The 25,818-nt window shown below is 47.0% G+C and overlaps 2 protein-coding genes and 1 non-coding gene across 3 annotated transcripts in view; 1 reads left to right on the top strand and 2 right to left on the bottom strand.

Annotated features, from left to right (window-relative positions):
* The window catches only part of LHFPL4 (LHFPL tetraspan subfamily member 4), a 29,153-nt gene extending 8,113 nt beyond the window's left edge, over nt 1-21,040 (bottom strand). The window contains exon 1 of the mRNA XM_059077755.2: nt 20,567-21,040. Coding sequence (XP_058933738.1) covers nt 20,567-20,972 — 406 coding nt within the window. The 5' untranslated portion in view covers nt 20,973-21,040. The remainder of the gene's footprint in view (nt 1-20,566) is intronic.
* Nucleotides 1-25,818, top strand: part of MTMR14 (myotubularin related protein 14) — a 101,548-nt gene that overhangs the window by 1,139 nt on the left and 74,591 nt on the right. The window lies entirely within an intron of this gene.
* On the bottom strand, nt 16,804-16,876 carry TRNAR-UCU (transfer RNA arginine (anticodon UCU)). The gene has a single exon. It is a non-coding gene; the product is annotated as a tRNA-Arg (tRNA).

Raw genomic sequence — 25,818 nt, 5'->3', positions numbered from 1 at the left:
GAGAATATTTATACATGTCAGGGAGCGACTGGAAGGAGACCCAGGATGACAGGGCACTCAGAGAAGGCGTGGCGGGGGGACCTCTCTCTCCATCTCTCACTCGCTCTCTCTGCCTCCTTTACTCTGCAGTGTTTTAGGTGGTGGCTATGGGGCCCCAGAGGCTGCTCTGAGAACAACAAACACCCAGAAGTAAAGCAAGTGGAGAACAGCCAATCAGATAGGTTTCCTGAGACCTGGGGCAGGAGAGGAAGAGACCTCTACGGACAGCATAGACCAGGTAGGTGATCAAGAGGCTCAACGATCAGGAGGTGGAATAACTAGAGACAAGGCAGCCTTCAGCATCCCCGTGTGCTGGATGAGGAAACCATGGCTGAGGTCTTTGGAGTCCAAGTTCAAGTCTCTTGGAAATAATGAGCTGGCTGAAGAGCCACCTGCTATAAGGCATAGACACAGGCGCAGGTTGCAGGGTGGGGTAAGTGGGGTGCCTTGTGGGATGTACAGCATCACCCCTGGTCTCTACCCACCACCCACAGTCATAGTGATAAAAAAAAAAAGTCTCAAGACACTGTCAAATGTTCCCTTGGGGGCAAAGATGTCCCTGGTTGAGAACCACTGGTCTAGGGGAAGGGGCCCTCGGATGGGGCACCGATATCCAGTCACCCTAGAGTCAGCTGACTTCCCAAGCAGCCAGGAGGTGTTGGACAAATTTAAGACTAATAATATTACTGTTATTAATAACATGATAACGATAACAAATAGTATTGAGTGCTTAACTATGTGCCGGGGTGTGAAGCTCCTAAAATGCATGATCTCGTTTAATCCTATAACAAATCTGAGGCTCAGGGGAACTAAGTAGTATCGTATCCACGTCACACAGCTAGTAAGTGGCAGGCTCTGTATTCAAACCCAGCCAGGTCTTTACTTAATGTTTCTCTCTGAATAGACTCACTTTCCCTTTGGCCGTGCCACATGGCTTGTGGGATCTTAGTTCCCCAACCAACCAGGGACTGAACCCAGGCCATCAACAGTAAAAGCTCGGAGCCACAACCACTGGACCGCCAGGGAATTCCATAGACTCACTTTTTAACTGAGAGGCATTTACTTTAAAAGTAAGCTTTATATCACTATCATAGAAAAGGAAACCAGGATCACTTACCATAGATAGAAGGCAACTATAAACACAAGTATAGTAAAAACAAAACATTGTTCTTAGGTTCTAGCTGGATAGTTTTATCTGTCAAATGATCAGAGCCACCTCAGAGCACCTTAAAAAGGAAGGAATCTTGAGGATATTATGCTAAATTATATGAGCCAGTCACAAAAGGTCAAATATTGTATGATTCCACTTATAGGAGGAACCAAAAACAGTCAGATTCCTAGAGGCGGAAAGTAGAATACTGGTTGTCAGGGACTGGGGGCAGGGCATGGGGAGTTAGTGTTTAATGGGGACAGAGTTCTGCATGTGAAAAGAGTTGTGAGGACAGATGGTGAGGGGGGGTTGCACAACAGTGTGAATGTTCTTAATGGCACCGAACTGGACATCTAAGAATGGGTAAAATGGTAAATTTTATGTTATGTGTATTTTACCAAAAAAAAAGAGAGAGAGAAAGAGGAAGGAAGGGAGTGAGGGAGGAAAGGGAACACAGAAAATGACACGACGTATTTTCCTCGTGGATGTGTATGTAAATGCACACAAAAAGATCAGGAAAAATAGAAATTAAGTTTATAACAATGGTGGCCTCTGGGCAGGGAGCGGGTGGGGACTTTAGCCTGTTTGTAATGCTTCAGCTTTTCACGGAGTGAATATATTCATGTATTACTCATAAAATTAAAAAAACATAATTTAAAATATTGGTTTTTCAAAGAATACACATATATACATACGTAAGCTTGCATGTCTATAAACATTTCTGGAAGAATACAGAAGCAACTTAATGACGGGAACCTCTGAAACACTGCCTGGGGTGGAGGAGGAAAGGAGGGAGACACTTTTTATTCTCTGCCCTCCTGTACTGTGTTTAACATTTGCATATATTACTTTTATGATAAAAATGATAATATTATGTCCAGTCCTTTGCCACCTATGTCTGGCCAAGAAATCCTCTTACACTTTTAAAATATAATTAAGCAACTAAAGGAAAGTTAAAAGGAAAAACAATACTTGAGTTTGGGGAATGAACCCAGGATGAGACTAAAAACGTGATGAAGTTAAGAGAAAATATACAATATACAATATACGTGTTTGTTTCCTTTAAAGCTTGTGGTGTAAATGTGCCCTTATATAAAGCTTTTTAATTATGCATTTTATGCTTAGCTATTTTAATAGAATTTCATTATGATACCATTACACTATCCTCCAGGGACATACACTGAGCCGATCACTCCTAAAGGGAGGGCTTTGTTTATGCTTAGCTGTCCCCTCCATGCCTGATGCACCCCAGCTGCTAGCCATTACTAGGGGGTCAGACTGGATGTCACCCAGGGCTTTCTGTTCCTTAGCAGACTCCAAAGAGGCTTGATATGGACTGAACTATGTCTCCATAAAAGTCATATTTTGAAGCCGTAACCTCCAATGTGAGAGTATTTGTGGAAGGGGCCTTGGGGAGGTAATTAGGGTTAGATGAGGTCATGAGAGTGGGGCCCCATGATGGGATTAGTGCCCTTATAAGAAGAGATACCAGAGACCTTGCTCTCTCCCTGCACCAGCCACCTGAGGACACAGCAAGAAGTTGGCTGTCTGCAAGCCAAGAAGAGGACTCTCACCAGGACCAGACCATGCTGGTCTGGAATTCTAGGTCTTGGAATTCTAGTTTCCTGAACTATGAGAAAATAAATGTAAGCCACCCAGTCTATGGTATTTTGTTATGGCAGCTAAGTGCAACAACTTGGATGCCTCTTAGAGTCATACCATTGGGGAAAACTGTGATTCCATTTATATAACATTCACACTGATAACCTTGGTTACTTCTAAGGAGGGGATTGAGGAGCCAAGGACAGGACACGACGGAGACCTTGCACTGCTAACCTACTACACCTTTTGAATTCAGGACCACGTGAATAAGTTACCTACTGAAACCTTAAGGTAGGTGGGAGTTGACCACTAATAAGTGACTATTGCCAGAGATTTTTTCACTCACTTGGAATGAAATAATTAAAGCAATAAAGAATTGCAATGCACAAGCCAAATGGAACTCACAGAAATAATGAATTAATCACAAAAAAACATAAAACTGATAATCTCTAGACCCCTTTTGACTGAGCTTGCCAATTTCTAGGAATTTATTCTAAGAAAATGCTCAAGGATCTGCTCTAAGATTTAGCTATGAGGATGCCTATCACATCTTTATTTGCAAGAAAGAGAAGAAGGAAGAGAGGAGGAAAAGAAGGGAGGAGGAGAGGGAGAAATAATAAAAGAAGGAAGGAAAGAAAGAAGCAACTAATTATCCAACAATACAGGAATATTCTTTCATACCATGGAATACTACTCCCCTATTAAACTATACTGAGGAAGATTTAATGATACAGAAAATATTTATGATATGTTAGGTTTCAAAAGGGTGAAAAATAATGTACAATATAATTTCATTTTGAGAAGAAATACTTACATAGTTATAGCAAATAGTTATATAAAGTTTACCACATCTGGAACTATGCTAAGTATTTTACACACATTACTTCATTTAATACCCACAACACTCTATGGAGTAGGTACTATTATTATCTTTTTACAGTTGAGGACACAGAGGCACAGAGAGGTCATCCAAGTTATCCAAGGTCACACAGCTGGTAAGTTACAGAAACTGAATTTGAACCCAGACAGTCTGGCTCCACAGCCTGCTCGTAACCAGTACTCTATACTGTTACGACTGCAGACCAACAGTTAAGTTGACTGTTTCTGGGAGAGTGAGATTATGTGTGTAATCTTGGTCATCTATATTCTCCAATTACTGTACAAACAATGATAATTTTACAAAGCTGTAAAAGTCCTAGAAAAGGTGAGATATACAGAGAAGCAGTATAGCACAGAATGCACCAATGGCTGCTCATATCCTGTATCTTCTATGAGTCCCTTCCTCACATTTAGGAAGGTTTTTCTCGAAAGAACCAGGCTGATTTGGGGGCTTGAGAGAAGCTCGGAGAAAGACCTGTGTCGGCACCACGACCACAGCTTTCCAAGGGAGCGCCTCCCCAGGCCTGGTGCACTAGGGGGCTGTAGGGAGACACCCCACATACACACACCCTAAGAAGGAGGTTGTCCTCACGTCCCTCACACCAGCTCTGTCCTGCCTTCCAGGGCAGGGGCTTATCGTACAAGGGAGACCAGACCTCTCCTAACAGTCAACCCCGCCCGCTGGATTTGAAGATCCAGGCCCAATCCTAGCGCCTCCATCAGCAGGGGAGCTCGGAGGGGACGGGACTCTCGTGCCTGGGCTCCCTACACCCCATCCAGCACCCAGATTACGGGGACACCCTGACTCCTCCATTTCCCTCACCCCCAATCCAGTCCACGTGCATGGCCGACTGGCTTGACCTCCAAAAAATACCTTGGACTGACCTCTTTTCTCCATCTCCACTGCCACCACCTGTTCCAGCTGCCATGATCTCCCTCCTGGAAGACCGCAGGAGCCTCGTACCTAGTTTCTCTGCTCTCACCCTTGCCCCATCGTCTGTTCTCCACTCAGCATCCAGAGTGAGCTGTCAAAAGCAGACGGTGGGGCTTCCCTGGTGGCGCAGTGGTTGAGAATCCGCCTGCCGATGCAGGGGACACGGGTTCGTGCCCCGGTCCGGGAGGATCCCACGTGCCGCGGAGCGGCTGGGCCCGTGAGCCATGGCCGCTGAGCCTGCGCGTCCGGAGCCTGTGCTCCGCAATGGGAGAGGCCACAACAGTGAGAGGCCCGCGTACCGCAAAAAAAAAAAAAAAGCAGACAGTGCCACTCCCCTGCTCAACACCCTTCAGAAGCTTCCCGCCACGCTCAGGATAAACCCTGATGCCTGGTCCCGGCCTGTGTGACCCACAGCCTCACCCTACTTTCCCCCAAGCCATTCGGCCTCTCGATCCGTACACGCCAGCCACCCTGGGCCTCCCTTCTAACCCTAACCCTAACCACACTTCTAGTTCAGCCTCCCTGGAGGGCTTGGCACTGACTGTTCCCTCTGCCTGGGACACTTTCTCCAAGCCATTCAGTCCCCGGCTCATGGTTCCTGATCTTGAGGAGACCACTGTTCAGTAGAGGGACTGTTAGGAACACAGATAATTGTATCTATTGTCACAGATGCTGTTATGGAGAGCTGGGACACCCATCACTTTGTGTGGTAATTATTTTGGGACAGTATTTACTCCACCCCCCCTGGGCCCAGCCTGCACGGAGCCCCCACACAGCCTCTGGACAACCTTCGAATCCGCTGCATCCCCCGTAACCCTGGCTCAGCTCTGCCACACGCATCCCAAGGGCTCGGTCAGAAACCTCCCGCCGCTCTCCCCACATCCTGTCTCACTCCTCCCGTCTGGCCCAGGCCCATCCAGGTGGCTCCATCCCTTCCCCGTCGCTCTGGCTCCTCCAGGCATCCGTCCTTTCTCAAGGCTGTTCTCAGTTTCTCTGTTGCTAATTTGAGCAGCTGCTCTGGCGCCTCTCTCCAAGCCGCCTTTTCTGGCTCCTCCTCCACCTGCATCTTAAAGGTTGGTGTTTCCAGGCTGTCTCCTCTTTTCCCTCTGCACGCTCTCCCCAGGCAATTTCACCCACACTCACACTGACATCTAACATCTCCAGCTGAGACCTCCTTCCTCGGTTCGAGGCCAGAAGAGCCAACAGCTGGTCAGAGCCCTCCTCCTGTGGGTCTCACAGGGACCGCAAATTCAGCATTTCCCAGACTGAGCGGATCTCCCTGCTGTGTCCTTTGGGAATGTCATTCCAAGACCAAATCGTTCAATGAGAGGATTGGGTCATCTGCAAGGCCTGCCTGTCCTCACCCCGCCCCCCCACACACACCTACTGGGCTCTTAAATAGGTCTCCAGTTTTCTCCTCCTCCCATCCGCACCCCCCCCTCAGCTCCTCTCAACTGGACCACTGCCACTGCTTTCCCCCCAGGCCTCCATCAGTCCCTTCCCTGCAGCAACTGCCCAAGGCATCTTTCTTTTCTTTTTTTTAAAATTTATTTATTTTTGGCTGCACTGGGTCTTCGTTGCTGCCCGCAGGCTTTCTCCAGTTGCAGCGAGCGGGGGCTACTCTTCGTTGTGGTGCGCGGGCTTCACGTTGCGGTGGCTTCTCTTTGTTGCGGAGCAGGGGCTCTAGGCATGCGGGCTTCAGTAGTTGTGGTGCGTGGGCTCAGTAGTTACGGCTCGCGGGCTCTAGAGCGCAGGCTCAGTAGTTGTGGCGCACGGGCTTAGTTGCTCCATGGCATGTGGGATCGTACCAGACCAGGGCTCGAACCCGTGTCCCCTGCACTGGCAGGCGGATTCTTAACCACTGCACCACCAGGGAAGTCCCCAAGTCATCTTTCTAAATCCATATCTGGCCCTGGTCATTCCCATGCCTACAAGTAATTGCCCATAACCTAAGAATAAGACCCCAAACTCCAAGGCCCAATTTTCAGAGCTCCCTTGCTTTTCCAGGTGTATTTCCCAGTTCTCCCCACTTTTCAACCCTTCCTCCCTGGTTGTAGCACAGACCATGGAATGCCGGAACCAAAGGGTTATGACGAAAGTCACATGACAGCTAATAACAATTGCTATTTGGCAAATTGGGTTTCCTTTGTGCCAGGGTGTGAACACACATTCTCAATCAATCCTTTAACAGCCCCATGAGCTAGTTACTATTATAGTCCCCATTTTATAGAGGAGGAAACTTAGAGTCAGTAATTGTATAACCTTCCAAAGGACACTTAGTTGGTATTGCCACACTCAGGATTCAAATTCAGGTTGGCTGACTGCTGAATATGCTGCCTCCAAAGGAGCGGGTGGTGGAGCTAGGACTTAAATCAGAGCTTATCATTCAGGGACTTCCCTGGCGGTCCAGTGGTTAAGACTCCATGCTCCCAATGCAGGGAGCACAGGTTCGATCCCTAGTCAGGGAACTAAGATCCCATATGCCGCACTGCACGGCCAAAAAAAAAAAAGAAAAGAGCTCATCATTCATTCATTCAATAGACACTTATTAAGCACTTACTATGTGCCAGCCCAGACTCCTGATCCAGGGCTCTCCTTATGCCATTAAATGGCTCTGGGATAAAAGGTTGATGATGAATAACATGAAATGGAATGAAAAGAATAAGACAAAAATAAGAGGCTGTCAGAATAAGAATAGTTCAGCCCTCATCCTCTTGACACCTCCAGCCCATCGTCTCTACCAACAACCAGATCTATGACTCCCCTCCCCGGCTCAAAACACTCCAAGGCCGTTCTAGGTATTATACTACACTCAGAAGCCATATAGGAGGGAACTGATGATTTGCTTATGTTGAGAAAAAACAAATTTCACCATGGGGAGAACATCCATAGACAAAGTCAAAAGATAAACTGGGAGACAATATTTGTAACATATCACAAAGAGCTAACTTTTTTAATTTATAAAGAGTTCTTACAAATCAAAGAGGAAAAATACAATTAGCTTGGTAGAAAAATATTTCTGAACTGACAGTTTACAGAAAACATACAGGTACACCTTGGAGATATTGCGGGTGCAGTTCCAGACCTCCACAATAAAGCAAATATCACAATAAAGTGAGTCACACAAATATTTTTTTGGTTTCCCAGTGCATATAAAAGTTATGTTTACACTATACTGTAGCCTATTAAGTGTGCAATAGCATTATGTCTAAAAAAAGTACAAACTTAAAATAGCTAAAAAATATGCCAAAACAATTACAAAGACCACTGATCACAGATCACCCATAACAAATATAACAATGAAAAAGTATGAAATATTTTGAGAATTACCAAAATGTGACACAGAGACACAAAGTGTAGCAAATGCCATTTGGAAAATTGGCACCGACAGACTTGCTCAACACAGGGTTGCCTCAAACCTTCAATTTGTTTAAAAAAAAAAAAAGGCAATATCTGTGAGGTGTACTAAAGTGAATTGCAATAAAATGAGGTCGGCCTGTATGTATAAAAGGTGCTCGACCTCATTCATAAAAGAAAGACAAGTTACTACCATAAGAGAGTACTTTTTCCCCATCAGTTTGGCAAAAATAAAATATTTGATAACACAGTTGGCAAGAATGCGGGGAAACAGGTACCCTCAAACATTGTTGCTTGAAGTGTAACTTTGCATAACTTCCACGGAGGGGACTATGACTGGATCTGTCAAAACTGTAAACGTAGAGACCATTTAATCCAGCAATTCCACTCTAGGTCTTTATTTTATCCTTGTACTTACATATGTATCAAATTATATACAACGTCATCCACTGAAATACTATGATAGCAAGATATTGTAAATAACTTAAATATTGATTACATAAAAGATGACACATCCACACAAAAGTATATTATGCAGCTCTTAAGAAAAAAACAGCTCTCTGTACACTGATCTGGAACAATCTCCGAGATGTGTTGTTGAATTTAAAAAGCAAGACAAACCAAGTGTTTAGTATGCTACCATTTGTGGTGGTTTATAAATATGTCCACAACGTTTTAAATATACTTCCTTTCAAGAGGAGGAGCTGAATTCTCCACCCCTTGAATGTGGGCTGGATTTAGTAACTCACTTCTAACAATAGAGTGTGGCAGAAGTGGTCTGTGATATCTGAGATTAGAACATAAAAGGCATTTGCTACGACAAAGGAGGCAAGAATGTACAATGGAGAAAAGACAGTCTCTTCAGCAAGGGGTGCTGGGAAAGCTGGACCACTGCATGTAAGTTAGTGACATTAGAACACTCCCTCACAGCATACACAAAAATAAACTCAAAATGGCTTAAAGACCTATATATGACACGACACCATAAAAATCTTAGAAGAGAACATAGGCAAAAGGTTCTCTGACATAAATCATAGCAATATTTCCTTAGATCAGTCTCCCAAGGCAAAAGAAACCATCAACAGAATGAAAAGACAACCTACAGAACCGGAGAAAATATTTGCAAACCATGTAACTGACAAGGGGTTAATATCCCAAATACATAAACAGCTCATACAACTCAATAGCAAAGGAACCAAATAATCCAATTTTAAAATGGGTGGAACACCTAAATAGACATTTCTCTGAAAAAAGACATACAGATGGCCAATAGGCACGTGAAAAGACGCTCAACATCACTAATTATTAGAGAAATGCAAATCAAGACTACAATGAGGTACCACCTCACACTGGTCAGAATGGCCATCATTAAAAAGTCCACAAATAACAAATGCTGGAGAGGGTGTGGAGAAAAGGGAACCCTCCTACACTGTTGGTGGGAATGTTGCAGCCACTATGGAGAACAGTACAGAGGTTCCTTAAAAAAGAAAAAATAGAGCCACCATATGATCCAGCAATTCCACTCCTGGGCATATATCCAGAAAAGATGAAAAAGATGTGGTATATATATATATACAATGGAATAGTACTCAGCCATAAAAAAGAATGAAATATTGCCATTTGCAGCAACATGGATGGACCTATAGAATATCACACAAAGTGAAGGAAGTCAGACAGAGAAAGACAAATATTATATGATATCACTTACATGTGGAATCTAAAAATAATACAAATGAATCTATATAAAAAACAGAAATAGACTCACAACTAGAAAACCAATTTATGGTTACCAAAGGGGAAAGGGAGTGGGGGAGAGGGATAAATTAGGAGTATGGGATTAACAGATATAAACTACTACAATACATAAAATAGATAAGCAACAAGGATTTACTGTATAACACAGGAAACTATATTCAATATCTTGTAATAACCTATAATGGAAAATAATCTGAGAAATATATGTATATAACTCAATCATTTTGTTGTACATGTGAAACTAACACAATATTGTAAATCAACTATACTTCAATTTAAAAAAGGAAAAAAGGCAGTGGGATGGCCAAAACAATCATGAAAAAGAACAAAGTTGGAGGACCCACACTTCCTGACTTGAAAACTCACTACAAAGCAACCGTAATCAAGACAGACTGTTACTGGCATAAGGATAGACATAGAAATCAATGGAACAGAAGTGAGAGTCCAGAAATTAACCCATGGTCAATTGATTTTTGGCAAGGGTGCCAAGACCATTCAGTTGAGAAAGAACACGTTTTCAATAAACGGTGCAGGAACAACTGGAGAGCCACATTTAAAAGAATGAATTTGAACCCTTACTTTACACCATATACAAAAATTAACTCAAATGAATGAGAGCCCTAAGTGTAAAAACGAAAACTATAAAACGCTTAGAAGAAAACAGGTAAATTTTTGTAACCTTGGGTTTGGCAATGGATTCTTAGAAATGACATCACAAGCAACAACAACAATAACAAAAAGATAAACTGGACTTTGTATAAATTTAAAACTTTTGTGCTTCAAAGAACACCATCAAGAAAGTGAAAAGACAGCCATAGAATGGAAGAAAATATTTGCAAATCATATATCTGATAAGGGACGTATAACAAGAGTATAAAGAACTCTTACAACTCAATAGTAAAAAGAAAAATAATCCAATTTTTAAATGGGCAAAGGGGAAGGGAATGAGGGGAGGAAAGAAATAGGTGAGAGAGATTAAAAGGTACAAACTTCCAGTTACAAAATAAATAGGTCATGGTTATGAAATGTACAGTGTAGGGAGTATAGTCAATAAATATATATTATGTGTATATGGTAACATACAGTAACTAGACTGATCATGGTGATCATTTTGAAATATATAGAAATATCAAATCACTATGCTGTATGATAGGAACTAACAGTGTTGTAGGTCAATTATACTTCAAAAAAAAATCATAGAAAAAGAGAACAGACTTGTAGTTACCAGAGGTGGGGGTGGGGGGAGAGGCAACTGGACGAAGGCGGTCAAAAGGTACAAACTTCCAGTTATAAGGTAAATAAGTGCTAGGGATGGTCACGTACAGCATCAAAAATATAATTACCACTGCCGTATGTTACATATGAAAGCTGTTAAGAGAGTAAATTCTGAGAGTTCTCATCACACAAAAAAATTTTCTATTTCTTCAATTTTGTATCTATATAAGATGATGGATGTTCACTAAGCCAAATTATGCTGTACACCTGAAACTTATACAGTGCTTTATGTCAACTGTATCTCAATAAAACTGGAAGAAAAAGATGGGCAAAGGATCTGAATACGTATTTCTCCAAAGAAGGTATATAAATGGCCAACAAGCGCATGAAAATATGCTTAACACCACTAATCATTAGGAAAATGGAAATCAAAACCACAAGTTACCAGTTCACACCCAGTAGGATGGCTGTAATCCAAAAGTCAGATAATAACATAAGTGTTGATGAGGATATGACTAAGCACCTTCACACACTGCTGGTGGGAAAGTAAAATGGTGCTGCCCCTTTGGAATACAATCTGGCAGTTCTTCGAAACGTTAGAGTCGCCACCTGAGCCAGCAAGTAGACTCTCAGGAATATAACCAAGGGAAATGAAAACATGTGTCCACACAAAAACTTGTACACAAGTGTTCATAGCAACATTATTCATAATAACCAAAAGGTGGAGACAATCCAAATGTCCATCAGCTGACGACTGAATAAACAAAATGCAGTATATCCATACAATGGAATATTATTCAGCTGTAAAAAGGAATGAAGTATTGACCCATGCTGCAACATGAATGAACCTTGAAAACATTATGCTACGTGAAAGATGCCAATCACAAAGACCACATATTATATGATTCCATTTATACAAAATGTCCAGAACAGGCTTAACAGACAGAAAGTAGGTTAGTGGCTGCTTAGAGGACAGAGAAGATGGGCATGGTAGGCTTAAGGGGAGAGAGCTAAAGGACAGATATAAGGCGTCTTGAGGTTATGTAAATATCTTAAAATTGATTGTGGTAATGGTTGCGCAACTCTGTAAATATACTAAAAACCACTCTATATGTGTGAATTGTGTGGCATATGATTTAAATCTCGATAAAGCTATTACCAAAGAAGGGGGGGTGGGCATCATACCTTCTTATTTCTCTCTCTCAGAGCACTCATTCTGAGGTCTCCTCCAGCCAACCCCAGCTAAGGTCTTGGGTGCAACTTCATGAGACACCTCAAGCCAGAACTACCCATCTAAGCACTCCCAAATTCCTGTGACTCACAGAAACAGAGATAATAAATGCTTGTTGCTTTCATCCACTAAGTTTTGGGGTAATCTGCTATGCAGCAATAGATAACTAATATACCATTTATTTTTTAAAAATATAGTTTGCATTTGCTTGTATATTTATGGGATTTCTTGGAAAGGATACTCAAGAAATGGTAAAAGTGGTTGCCCCTGGGAGGAGGCTTCTGGGAGGATCACTGAGAACTGAGAGCAGGGAGGAGACTTACATCTGATTAAACACCATTTTATCTTTTGAATTTTGTTTCATGTGCATGTATTAACTTTTCCAAAAAGTAAATGAAAGTCTGGAAAAATTTTTAAAGATTAAAAGAAAAAAGTCAACAACTATCTGCTGCTTATAGATAAAGTCTAAACTCCTGACCATGGCTTAGAGGGCACCCGCAATCCAGCCCCTGTCCACCTTCCCAGTCTCAGCTCTCACCTCCCCTTGTGCTAATTGTTTGTGGTGCCCCAAACACACCAGGCTATTTCCCTCCTCCACACCTTCAATCATACCGTCTCCTCTGGCTGGTTCCCCTTCTCATCCTTTAAGACTCAGCTCAAATGCCGTTACTTTTTGGAAGACTTCTCTGGCTGTCCTTAATGTGTCAGAAGTGCGTGCCCCCAAGATACCCTTGCACAGGACTCAGTCATTTCATGTGTCATCCCATAGTGTGATGATCCAATTTCTTTCCTGCCTCTCCCATTAGACTATGAGTTTCCTGGGAGCGAGGACTCTTCCTCAGGGTTCCCTGAGCCTAGCATAGCCTGACACACAGAGGAGGCTGTCAGTAGAGGACTGATGTGAGAAAGAAAGGAAGGGAGTAGGGAGAGAAGGAGAAGAGCAAAAAATGAAACAAGGGAGGGAGGGAAGGAAGGGGGAAGGCGGGAAAGAAGGAAGGAAGGGGGAATTGGGGGAGCAAGAAAGTGAGGGAGGGAAGAAGAGTGGGAGGAAAGAAATTCCCCCGCTGTGCTCAGCAGTCTCATCACATACAACAAAGACTCACTGGATGAATACAATCCCAAGCCAAATCTGAAACAGAAGCCAAGGAAGTGGGGAGGGATGTGGATGCATATCCTGAGCTGTAGTGACACTGCTACTCCTCCTTCAGAGACCCCTGATGATTTAGGACACACATCTGGGAGGCTGGAAGACGCTCACCTCTGGCGCACCAACCAGCCCCTGCTGCCACCTCCACCATCAGCCTTCCCAGCTCCCACTCCATCTCACAGGCGCTGTTTGCCACAGCGATTCTAGCACTGGGCACTGCCTGACCCAGAGTAGGCTCTCGACACTGAATAAATGTGGCCAGAATCACCTCCCTTCTGTGGAGAGAGGAGACTCACTTTGTGAGCATGGACTTGTCTCTTCTCTCTGGGACTCAGTTTTTTTATCTGTACAACAAGGGAGTTGAGCCAGCTGATTGGTAAGACCCTTCCCAGCTGACAGTCTATGACTTCTTAAGGCCTTTGATCGTCTCAGCAAGTCCAAAGTCTTTCACCTGAGTAGCCAGGACCCCTCACAAGCTGCTCTTCACTCAGACTATGTCACAAGAATAACCGTGACCAGTTACTGACTGTTCACTGTATCCCAGGAACCACACTCAGCATTTCAGCCCCATGGTTTCATTTCTTTCTTTCCATCACCTCTGAAGTAGGTACAATAATCACCTCCATTTTCCAGGTAAGAGAACTGAGGCTCAGAGAGGAAACCCACTTATCCAAGGGACACAGCTGGGAAGTGGCAAAGCGGGAATGCTAAGTCCTCCGGCACCTCCCCACAGTGCCCCCTCGGACCCTCAACCAGGCTTCCAGCCCGAGTCTCTACTCCAGCCAGCAACCTCCCCCTGGCTAACCTCACTCAGCCCACAGGTAAACACTGAGTACATACACCTGACAGTTGTAACGTGTAATCTGTGCATTCACATCCTGTGTTCCAGTTCAGGGGTAAAAGCAGGTTCTAGATCCATTTAGACTCATGTGAAGTGTCAGCTCCTCCTTTCACTAGATGTGTGACCTTTGGACAAGTCATTTTAACAGATGAACAGTAAATGACATAACGAATGTGAAAGTGTCTAGCACCCCGAAAATGGGAAAGACCAGGTAAAGAGTAGCAGAGATATCCTGAGAAGCCTTGAAAAACTGACCCCTGGGACTTCCCTGGTGGCACAGTGGTTAAGAATCCTCCTGCCAATGCAGGGGACACGGGTCTGAGCCCTGGTCTGGGAGGATCCCACATGCCGCGGAGCAACTAAGCCCGTGTGCCACAACTACTGAAGCCCGCACGCCCAAAGCCCGTGCTCCGCAACAAGAGAAGCCACCGCGATGAGAAGCCCACACACCGCAACGAAGAGTAGCCCCCGCTCGCCACAACTAGCGGATGCCCACACACAGCAACAAAGACCAAACACAGCCAAAACTAATAAATTAATTTTTTTAAAAAAAGAAAAGCTGACCCCTAACTCCACAAAGAGCCACCTGAGTCTCCCAGCCTCTCTACTTAGCATTCGACTCTTCTGGCAAATTCATCCTGTCTCTATTCCCATCCTGAATGTTCCTTTATAAATCCTTCATAAATCCTTGGGCTTTCTAGTCAGACAGACTGAGTTACAATTCCGGCTCCACCACTTACCCCCTGTATGACCTTGGACGAATGACTCTTTCCTTTCAGAGGCCCAGTGTTCTCATCTATGAAATATTCATACTGGTACCTACCCCATAGGATTGTCGTGAGGATTCAATGACAGTATGCATGTAAATGTTGAGCATATGTCAAGCATAGAGTAAAGGCTCAGAAAATGTTAACTATTTTTTCCTGATTATTAACAGTCATAGTAGCTTCGAACTGCCTGCTGATTAAACCCCAATTTTTTGACCCGGTACCCAGAGCCTTGCACATGGTAGCCCCATCATTCCTTCCTGGCCTCTTTCGCTGCTGCTCCCCTACGTGGATGCCACACTCAAGCCAGATGTGGCTTTCTCCCCTCTGTGTCTCTCCGTCCATGATCTTCCTCTCCATTCAGAATGCTCTCTCACGACTCACACCTGTCCACACCCAGCCCCGCTCAAGCTCCACCTCCCAACGAAGGCCGCGTCCTCCTCAATTGCCCTGGGCTTCCACAGCACGTAAAGCTGAGCACATATTAGTGCTCAGACTGTCCAGGATGAGGCCTCTGTCTGCACTTGTCTAACCCACAGTAGCCCTCTTCCAGTGGTCGCACCTGATTTCCCTTTGTGGGAATTTATCTTTCTCCCCCATCAGTTCATGTGTCCCAGGAATGGGTATGTGGCCGAGACCTTAGACAAAGTCACACTGATTAATTAAGAGGTAGACACCTGACCAAAGCTAGACAATCAGAATCAGCCCCGGAACTTTTGCTGGAACCATTGAATAAAAGCTCTTTTTTTTTTTTCCCACAGGCATCGCTAAGCTGAAGCAATGTAAATTCAGAGCTGCTGGTAGCCTTACTTATAACCTTCAAGAGAGAAGTGAACTTAAAAGTGAGCCAACACAGAGGAACTAGGAAATGGAGATTGACTGATTTTTTTAAATATTTATTTATTTATTTGGCTGCACTGGCACTCGGGATATCCATTGCTGCATGCAAACTCTTAGTTGCAGCATGTGGGATCTAGTTCCCGACCAGGGATCAAACCCAGGGCCCCAGCACAGGGTGTGCGGAGTCTTGGCCACTAGACCACCAGGGAAGTCCCAAGAGATTGACTTTTTTTTGGAGTATAATTGCTTTACAATGTTGTGTTAGTTTCTACTGTATAACAAAGTGAATCAGCTATATGTATACATATATCCCCATATCCCCTCCCTCTTGCCTCTCCCTCCCACCCTCCCTATCCCACCCCTCTAGGTGGTCACACAGCACTGAGCTGATCTCCCTGTGCTATGCGGCTGCTTCCTACTAGCTATCTATTTTACATTTGGTAGTGTATACATGTCAATGCTACTGAGAGACTGATTTTTAATGACGTTATTTGAGCATCTGGATCCATCCGTGCCTGAAGCCAGTACTCTTGACTTTTAATGTATGTGAGCCAAAAACACTACCCTCTTTACCTTATTTTATTTTATTTTTGCGGTAGGCGGGCCTCTCACTGTTGTGGCGTCTCCCGTTGCGGAGCACAGGTTCCGGACGCGCAGGCTCAGCGGCCATGGTTCACGGGCCCAGCCGCTCCGCGGCACGTGGGATCTTCCCGGACCGGGGCACGAACCCGTGTCCCCTGCATCGGCAGGCGGACTCGCAACCACTGCGCCACCAGGGAAGCCCTTTACCTTATTTTAATTTACTTAAGTCAGCTTAAGTTGAGTTTCTGTCACTTTTCACTGAAAGACTGCTGACCGATATAGCGATTCAGCTAGATGGTAAGGTTCCTGAAAGCAGGGATTGCCCACATGCTGCATGGCATGGCCAAAAGAACAGCTTGAGTAAATGTTCACTTGAACAAAAACCATACAACAGGCATTCTCTTTTTTTTTTTTTTTTTTTTTTTTTTTTTTCTGTCTGCACTGCATGGCACGCAGGATCTCAGTTCCCCAAACAGGGATCAAACCTGTGCCCCCTGCAGTAGAAGCGCAGAGTCTTAACCACTGGACCACCAGGGAAGTCCCTCTAATTCTCATCTGATACAAACAAGGCCCTCTGCTTCTCTGCAGTTTCTCTGAGGATGACTGATTTCTCAATTTCTGAGTGGAATGATCTTGGTGAAAGAGTTATTCTAGGAACCCCACAGGCCTGAAAGAGATACTTTAAATCCACTAATCTGACTGATTAGTCCCCCACTGTACAGATGAGAAAACTGAGATTTAAGCTAAAAAGTGGTTGCTTAACACTACATGGTGAGTCACAGGCAGAATTAACTAAGACAACCCTCCCCCACCAGCGCAATCCCATGACTTGTAGTCTAGTGCTCTGGCCTCTGCCCCTTCTTTTTTTATATATAAATTTATTTATTTTTATTTATTTATTTTTGGCTGCGTTGGGTCTTTGTTGCTGCGCTTGGGCTTTCCCTAGTTGTGGTGAGTAGGGGCTACTCTACATTGCAGTGCGCAGGCTTCTTATTGAAGTGGCTTCTCTTGTTGCAAAGCACAGGCTCCAGGCTCACAGGCTTCAGTAGTTGTGGCACGTGGGCTCAGTAGTTGTGGTGCACGGGTTTAGTTGCTCCATGGCATGTGGGATCTTCCCGGACCAGGGCTCAAACCCGTGTCCCCTGAATTGGCAGGCAGATTCTTAACCACTGTGCCACCAGGGAAGCCCCTGACCTCTGCCCTTTATTAAGCAAAGTAAGTCAGTCACTTACCCAGAGCTCAGAAATCTCTAAGTAAAATACAATGAACTGCTCAACTCTGATAATTGCCCTCGGGGGGGGGGAGCGAAACACACGGGAAAGAGCACTGGACCAGGAGTCATGACTAGTTTACTCTATTACTGGCTGTGTGACTTTGGGTAAGACCTGCACGTCTCTAGGCTCAGTTTCCTCTCTCTATAATGGGGGTGGAGGAAGGCAGGGTTTGAAGGAGCTGATTCCTAAGATCCCTGAAATTCTATATTTACATGGGGGTTGTTGGATAGTTCATCAAATCCCCAAGATTAAACCCACATGGATTACAGAGAATTGGATGGATTACAGAGAACCGGAAGGCCAAGAGGTCAGTAACCCATCTACAGACTACAAATTAAGGTTCAGGATATGGGAGTTCCAGCTGAGCATATATTCTTTCCAGCTCACCTTTTTTTTTTTTTTTTTTTTTTTTTTTTTTTTTTTTTCGGTATGCGGGCCTCTCACTGTTGTGGCCTCTCCCGTTGCGGAGCACAGGCTCCGGACGCACAGGCTCAGCGGCCATGGCTCACGGACTTAGTTGCTCCGCGGCATGTGGGATCCTCCCGGACCAGGGCACGAACCCGTGTCTCCTGCATCGGCAGGCGGACTCTCAACCACTGCGCCACCAGGGAAGCCCTCCAGCTCACCTTTTAAGAGTAGAATGGAAATCACCTTCTGGGTACTGATAAATATGGAGATACATCCCACATCCTACAATTCTCCTTTCTCACTTTCTCCAAAATCTTAAAAGACCTCCATCTAAGTCAGTTGGAGCAAGCCCACTAGAATGTCCACACTGAATAAATGCTGCCTTCTGCAAGGTAGTCCTTTTGGGAGTTTGAACAATTCTTCCAAAAGGCCAGAAGTTCCTCCCAGCATTTGTAACAGTCCTCTTGGGGAAGCAAACCAGCCTCATGATTTTGCCTTCACACCCTGGCTTTCATCTCAACTGACAATTCTCAATTTGACCACCCATTGTGTTTTCTTTTTTTTAAAATTTTTTTAAATTAATTTATTTATTTGGTTGTGCTGAGTCTTAGTTGCGGCAGGTGCGCTCCTTAGTTGTGGCATGCGAACTCTTAGTTGCAGCACGCATGTGGGATCTAGTTCCCTGACCAGGGATTGAACCCGGGTCCCTTGCATCAGGAGCACGGAGTCTTAATCACTGTGCCACTAGGGAACTCCCATCCATTGTGTATTCTACACTTGGCCATTTCCAAAAATCATAGTCCTCCTTTAAAAAAATGGAGGTTGGGGACTTCCCTGGTGGCACAGTAGTTAAGAATCCGCCTGCCAACGCGGGGGACACAGGTTCGATCCCTGGTCCGGGAAGATCCTACATGTCGCAGAGCAACTAAGCCTGTGCGCCACAACTACTGAGCCTGCACTCTAGAGCCCGCCAGCCACAACTACTGAGCCCGCGTGCCACAACTACTGAAACCCACGCGCCTAGAGCCCGTGCTCCACAACAAGAGAAGCCACTGCAATGTGAAGCCTGTGCACCGCAACGAAGAGTAGCCCCCACTCACCGCAACTAGAGAAAGCCCATGCACAGCAACGAAGACCCAGTGCAGCCAAAAATAAATAAATTATTTAATTTTTTTTTTAAAAATAGAGGTTTCCCCTCAAGGACGATGTTCAAGAGTATACACCCCACAATCCAATGACAATTTCCTACAATGTTTTGAGGAGTGGAACCATCAACAAGTGACAGAACAGCTTCTTCAGGAAGTCTCTTTTGAACGGGCTGACACTTGTTGAATATCCTGAGGTGCTTATTTCTAAAAACCATCTCTGCTGCATGACCATCACATTTTCCCTTCTCTTTCTCAACCCTGGAAGGCTCTAAACTTTTTCCTTCACCAGCCTTCATCGGCCCTCCTCCTCCATCCCTGCCATCCCCTGGCCCTACTGTCCTCAGCCCAACTCTCTTCCCTGCCTGCAACAAGGCAAATGCCCAAGTTGCTGAATCTTCAAAATCTGTCTTCGATTGAAAGGTAGGCAGTGATGGGGGACTCTAATGGATCCCGGAAAACTGTCTCAGCAGTTCTTACTCCTAAAAGGTCCTTCTCTGGTTTTTAGGGCAAGGTGTCTGCCTTAGCCAAACATTTCAGAGGCTCCCAGAGACTCATTCCCACTAGGCATGGCACCAGAACCCTTCCTGCCTTGGTGAGGGTGGGAGGCTGCAGACCTGCTCTCCAGAGGCCCATGGTGCCGGGTGCTGCCAACCACCTACCCTTCAAACATTGGACAGACACTATAGACAGCCTTCTCTTACCACCACCCTCCATCTTTTCCCAACTTTATAGTTTATAAATTACTCTTTCATGAGTTCCTGGACTCTTCTCCACTGTTTTACAGATGGGGAAACTGAGCCTCAGAGAAGTAAAGGGAAACATCCAAATTGATAAAGTTAGCAAGTTAAAGGTCACTGTCAGATCTCTTGATTCCCCATCTCAATTTTTTGTTTGTTTTTAATTTTTTAGGTCGCGCCGTGTGGCATGCGGGATCTCAGTTCCCCTACCAGGGATCCAACCCGTGCCCCCTGCATTGGGAGCGCAGAATCTTAACCACTGGACCACCAGGGAAGTCGCTCATGCTTGTTTCAATGCAACAGAAATTGCTCACACCTAAGAGTAACTCCTCATTCAGATAGTTATTTCCCTTAAGAGCCAAGGGTCTCTTTCTCAGAGACCCTCAGAAACGCAGACATAATGCTCACTCATCAATAAACGCAATCTGCCCACATCCAAGCACACAGACCTATAGACCCAGTTTTAAGGCTCTGCCCTCTGCCCCAAGGTGTCTCTCTCATAGAATCCCCTCCCCGGTGGCTGCTTAGAGTCAGCGAAGGAGGTGTGTCTTTAGACAGAGGAGCAGAATCTGTCTCTGACTCCTCCAAGAAGGGGTCCCGGAAGAAGAAGCCCCTTCCTCAGCGTCTGTTCTAGGAGTCCCACCCCCGCCCCTCCCCTACCTGCCAAGAGCTGCATCCAGGCGCAGATCTTGTAGACCGTGGCCGTGTTGCAGAAGAAGAAAAGAGCAAAGCAGGTGATGCAGCCGAGGATCAGCACCATGGAGAGCAGCACGAAGAAGGCGGCCGCCTTGAAGGCGCCGGACGGGATAGTGCTGAAGTCGGTGAACGAGCCGCGGCAGGTGAGCTCGCGGCCCGCCAGCCCGCTGCCCACACAGTAGTGGAAGAGGCCGAAGTAGCCAGGCTTGGGGGTGCTCACGCTGTCGCCCACCCAGTAGGGCTGGATGAAGACCACCACGTTGATGATGGCGAAGCAGATGGTGAAGATGGCCCATAGCACACCGATGGCCCGCGAGTTCCGCATGTAGTGCTCGTGGTAGAGCTTGGAGGCCTCCTGCGAGGGCAGCATGGTGCCCGGGGGCGGGGCCGGCGGCGGCTTGCGGGGGCCGCCGGCCCGGGACCGACCGCCGGGCTGCCGGGCGGGAGCTGGGGACGCACGCGAGAAGCGACCCTGAGCCAAGGAACCCGCGAGGGCGGGGCCTGAGGCGGAGCTGAGGGGACCCGGGGGCTGGTATGGAGGAGCTAGGAGGGGGTCATGAGAGTATCGGGAAGGTGTCAGGGTAGGGGGAGACTGGCAAAGATCTCCGATTCGGGGACATAGGAAGAGGCCATGTGAAAGTTGGGGGGCTGGGATGAGGGAGCTGGAATGAGCACAGGAGAGCTGGAGGCGGGGCGCTAGCAAGTGGTTACGGTGGCGTTGGGGAGGGGGCTTGGGGGCTGGTACCGGCGAAGTAAGAGCGGACCGTGGGGAGATGGAATGGAGGCTGGAGACCGGCAGCGGAGAATTAGCAGCGGGGTTTTACAGGGAGCTCGGAAGGGAATCTGGGGGCTGGTGTTCGGGGTAAAAGGAGGTCTGGTATTGGGTGTCTAGAAAGGGGCTGTGGAGAGGGGGGTGGGCGCTTCTACGAGGGGCTAAGAAGGGGATGTAAGGGGCTAGCGCCAGGGGACTGGGAAGATGATATGGGGGCTGGGGCAGGGAGGGCGAAGTGCAGGAACCAGGATGAGGCCAGAGGGACATCGGGGGCCGGAGCCGCAGGGTCTGAACAGGGGGCGGGGGGGGTTGGGAGGGTCCCTCAGAAGACAGGGCTTGGGGGGAGCCTAGGTTTGGCGGGCCAGGGCTACAGGGAGAGAGGTTTTCCAGGCCAAGCGGACGAGGGACAGGCGCCGGCAGGCAGCCCGAGCCGCGAGGGGCGGGCAGTGGTCAGGGGCTGTCCCCGGGGCGCGGGGAAGCGGCCGGGCCCGGGTAGGGCCAGGGGTGGGGTGGGGGGGAGGCTGCCGCGCGCCCAGGCTGGACGCGCGCGGAGGCTGCGGCCGCGGGAAGGGGGTGCGGGGAGACCAACCTGGGCCCGGTCCGGAGCAGTGGGTCCGGGACTGGCACGGCCTAGGCGCCGCAGCTCGGCGCTCCGAGCGGCGGCTTTCCGGGCCCAGGCGACGGCCTCGGCGCGGCCTCCATCTTGCTCGGGCTCTCCCCGGGGCGCGCTCCCGCGCGGGGGCGCGAGCTCTCGGGCACCGGCGCGGCCCGACGGAGGCGCGTTCCTGCCGCCGGCGTGCGGGGCGGAGCGGAACGGGAAAGGGAGCTCGGGTGTGTGCGGGTCCCGGAGAGGGGTCGGCACAGTCCCTGGGCTCCCCCAGCCGGAGCAGTCAGCCCCCGCCACAGTAAGGCCTTCTAATTTGGGGGACCCCCTCCTTCCGGCCGGAGCTGTGCGACTGTGGGTCCACGCAAAGCCCATGGGAACGGGGGAGGGGCAGAACAGGGTGTTAGTTCACAGCGTTTGAACTGCTCCCTTGCTCGCAAATCACCTCGGGTACAGCCTACCACAGTGCCTGTCGAGTGGCACTGTTACGCTTCCAGTCCTTTGGGTCTTGGAGGCGTTGAAGGTTCCCAGAGTCTCCTAGGAAATTGCCGGCACCTCTGGGAGAGGGAACCTCCTAAACTGTTAGCGGCCCACGCCCGCGGTGGGGATTCGTTGGCCGCCAGTGTGTGGAGCTGGGCCTGGAGAGCGGGACCCGGGGTGAGTATGGGGAACAGGAGAAAAGGAGGCTGGGAACGTGTTGGTTTCTCTCCCTACACTGTCCCAGTGCCCTGCATGAAGCGGACACATCAGGAGGGTGTGTTAAAGAACAGAGCATACCAGTCCAGGCAGTTTGCGGTTAGGCCCGAGAATACGAGGGGACACTCCAAGGGAGCCAGTGCAGGTCATTTCTTTCCTGCAGTGAAATGCCTTTTGGCTTAGAATCTGCCAAGATGGTCTGGGTTGTCATCCAGAAAACTCTGACTACTACTTAACGGTCTCCGTGACCTTGCACTTGCTCTCTGAACCTCTGTTTCCCCATCTGTAAAGTGGGCGGATTAAGCCCCACTTCACAGGTGTTGAGAGGTGGTGAAAATAAGCTCTGTTAGTAGGTTCCAAATACTGGACCATACACAGGGATCAGTCTGGTGAAATTTAGATCTGTCTGCAAAAAAAACCATAATTATTGGGCTTCCCTGGTGGTACAGTGGTTGAGAGTCCGCCTGCCGATGCAGGGGACACGGGTTCGTGCCCTGGTCCGCGAAGATGCCACATGCCGCGTAGTGGCTGGGCCCGTGAGCCATGGCCGCTGAGCCTGCGCGTCCGGAACCTGTGCTCCGCAACGGGAGAGGCCACAACAGTGAAAGACCCGCGCACTGCAAAAACAAACAAACAAACAAAAACAATTATCATTATGTGAGGTTGCCACCTGTCTTTTTTCCCGTGGTAGAGGGACTGTTTTTTTGTTTTGTTTTGTTTTGTTTCTGAGATGATGTACTTCCTGCCTTCCTGGTATAAAAAATTATTCCATTTTTTAAAGAAATGGTAATGATAGTTAACGACAGTTGTTCCACCCCCCACCCCCGCAGTGGCCTTATTTGGCAAAATAAGAAACAGGCAGTGTTATTTCCTTCCCAAATTAAAAATAAATGTGCAGTCCCCCACAATTTGGGGACCACAGACCCATGTGAAGTCATCTCACCTGAGACAGTATGTTCATTCAATTTGGTTTCCCCTCCCACTCCCACTGGTTCCTTGAAGAGGCATCCAGGCTGTCTCCTGAGAACCCTAAGATCGCAGAAGCATGAGCTGGAAGGGGCTGTGAAGAGAGTCTCATTCTACACCTCCCACTTGACAGATGGAGAACAGAAGCCAAAGAGGGGGACTGACTTGTACAAAGAGGTGAGTCCATCCTGCCAATTCAGGTGATCAACCTGATTCATTAATTTTTTTCATCCACCCAATAAATATGTGATAGGCTCCTGCAGTGTGCCAGCACAGCACTATGCTAGGCCCTGGGAGAAGATGCTGGGTAAAACAGACGTGGTCCCTGCCCTCCTGGAGCTCACAGCTTCGTGGGGAGACAGAAGGTGCTGGGAAGAGGGGGGGAGGGAAGTCCTCCTCAAAGGGCACCTCAAAGTCTCCTTCTATGGGTGCTCCTGGTGTGGGTACTGTTCTGAATATAAGTTACCAGAGCCAGAAGTTCCATCTTTTCTCCTTATTCTGCCATGAATTATTGTCTTTTCTCCTATCCTGCTGAGCCAAGCTAGGCACTCCAGGAAAAAAATCACAGAAGTCCACTTACTACTCTCTCTTCAGGGACGAACTGAGAGTTCTTGCTAAGATGGGCCCCCAGCTCCTCACTGGTTGCTCTGTTCTAGCTCTGCAGAGCAATGACACCCTGGAGAGAGCTGCCTGCCACCCACACCGCTTCTGACATCAGTACTTTGTCTTTAAAGAAACTCCTTTCCCCCTCACTCAGGCCCTGGATTTGGTGAGACTCACCCTACTCCTCTCCGGAGGGGGACAAATGATCAGGCCTGGACAATGAACATATTTCATTGTTCTAGACACAGTGATTGGCTCTGGGTGGGCCCGTAAGCCAATCCAAATAGTTAAGAATGATATCCAGGTCATCTGTTGCCATTTACGAGAAAGCGATTGTTCCCCTTTTACTGAGTTTGTTGAGCTGGGGCTTCAGCTTCAACCATGGGTTGGGGGGGGGGGCATCTTTGACACGCCAAGCAGAGAGATTGTCTAAGAATAAAGTGAACACAAAGAGAAGCTAAGAAATGGAGAGAGACAGTCCTGGTGACATAATTTGAGCACCTGGATCCATCCATGCCTGAAGACCTGCTTTTGGATTGTTCTGTTAGGTAAACCAATGAATTCAGTTTTTGCTGAAGCCAGTTTGCATTGGGTTTTTGTCACTTCCAGTCAAAATAGTCCCAAATAATTTACCTACATCTCCCCCAACCCGGGCTGGTGTACTGGATTATTTATATTGTAGAAAAATGCCTGAAAGGGTGAGCTACTCCTGACATATTGGAACCCAAAGACAAGAATTTGAGGTGCATCTCTGCCACTGAACGACCTAGGATGATGAGGCTACTCCTCACAGCCTCATTTTCTTCATTTATAAAATAGGGGAAAACATCCTTCCTTCCTACAGATGTTATGAGGATCAAGAGAGAGAATGCATGGAAAAGAGCTTTGTAAACTGAAAATGGCTTTATAAATGTAAGTGATTGTCATTAAATTTTAATAAGTGGCTTGCCCAAGGAGTAGAAGTTACAGTGGTATTGGAAAGGCACTTGCAGAGCTATAAGTAGCTGGGACAGAATGTCTCCTTGTTTTCAAGACTAACCTTGGAGCAGTTACAGAAAGGAAGTCTGAGAACTCTCCACAGGAAGAACAGAACAGAACAGTTGTGAGCTCAAGTTGGGGACTGTAAACCATAAGGCAAAGATGATCCTGGACTGAGCACCTGGATGAGAGAAGCCCCCAGGGCACTTCCAGCCAATATCCTAGCAGAGAAAGGTTTGTGACTTGTCAGATACCCTTATGCCTAAAGTAAGTGTTCAGTTACATTGAACGGTTATTAAGCTCTTAGAGCATTCTAGGTCCCCTGATCTTTGCTTTAGGTATATTGTCTCATTTAATCTTCACAATAACCCTAAGAGGTAGTGTTATGGGCTGAGTTATATCCCTCTCCCCCACCCCCAAATTCATATGTTCAAGTCCTAACTTCCAGTACCTCAAAATGTGACTAGTTGGAGATAGGGCCTTTAAAGAGATGATTAAGGTAAAGTGAGGTGACATGGGTGGGCCCTAATCCAGTATCACTGGTGTCCTTTTAAGAGGAGATTAGGACAGAGACTAGATGAGGACCATGGGGGACAC

The sequence above is a fragment of the Kogia breviceps genome, chromosome 10, assembly GCF_026419965.1.
Source record: "Kogia breviceps isolate mKogBre1 chromosome 10, mKogBre1 haplotype 1, whole genome shotgun sequence".
Classification (NCBI taxonomy): Eukaryota; Metazoa; Chordata; class Mammalia; order Artiodactyla; family Physeteridae; genus Kogia; species Kogia breviceps.
This window is presented reverse-complemented; position numbering and strand designations above follow the sequence as displayed.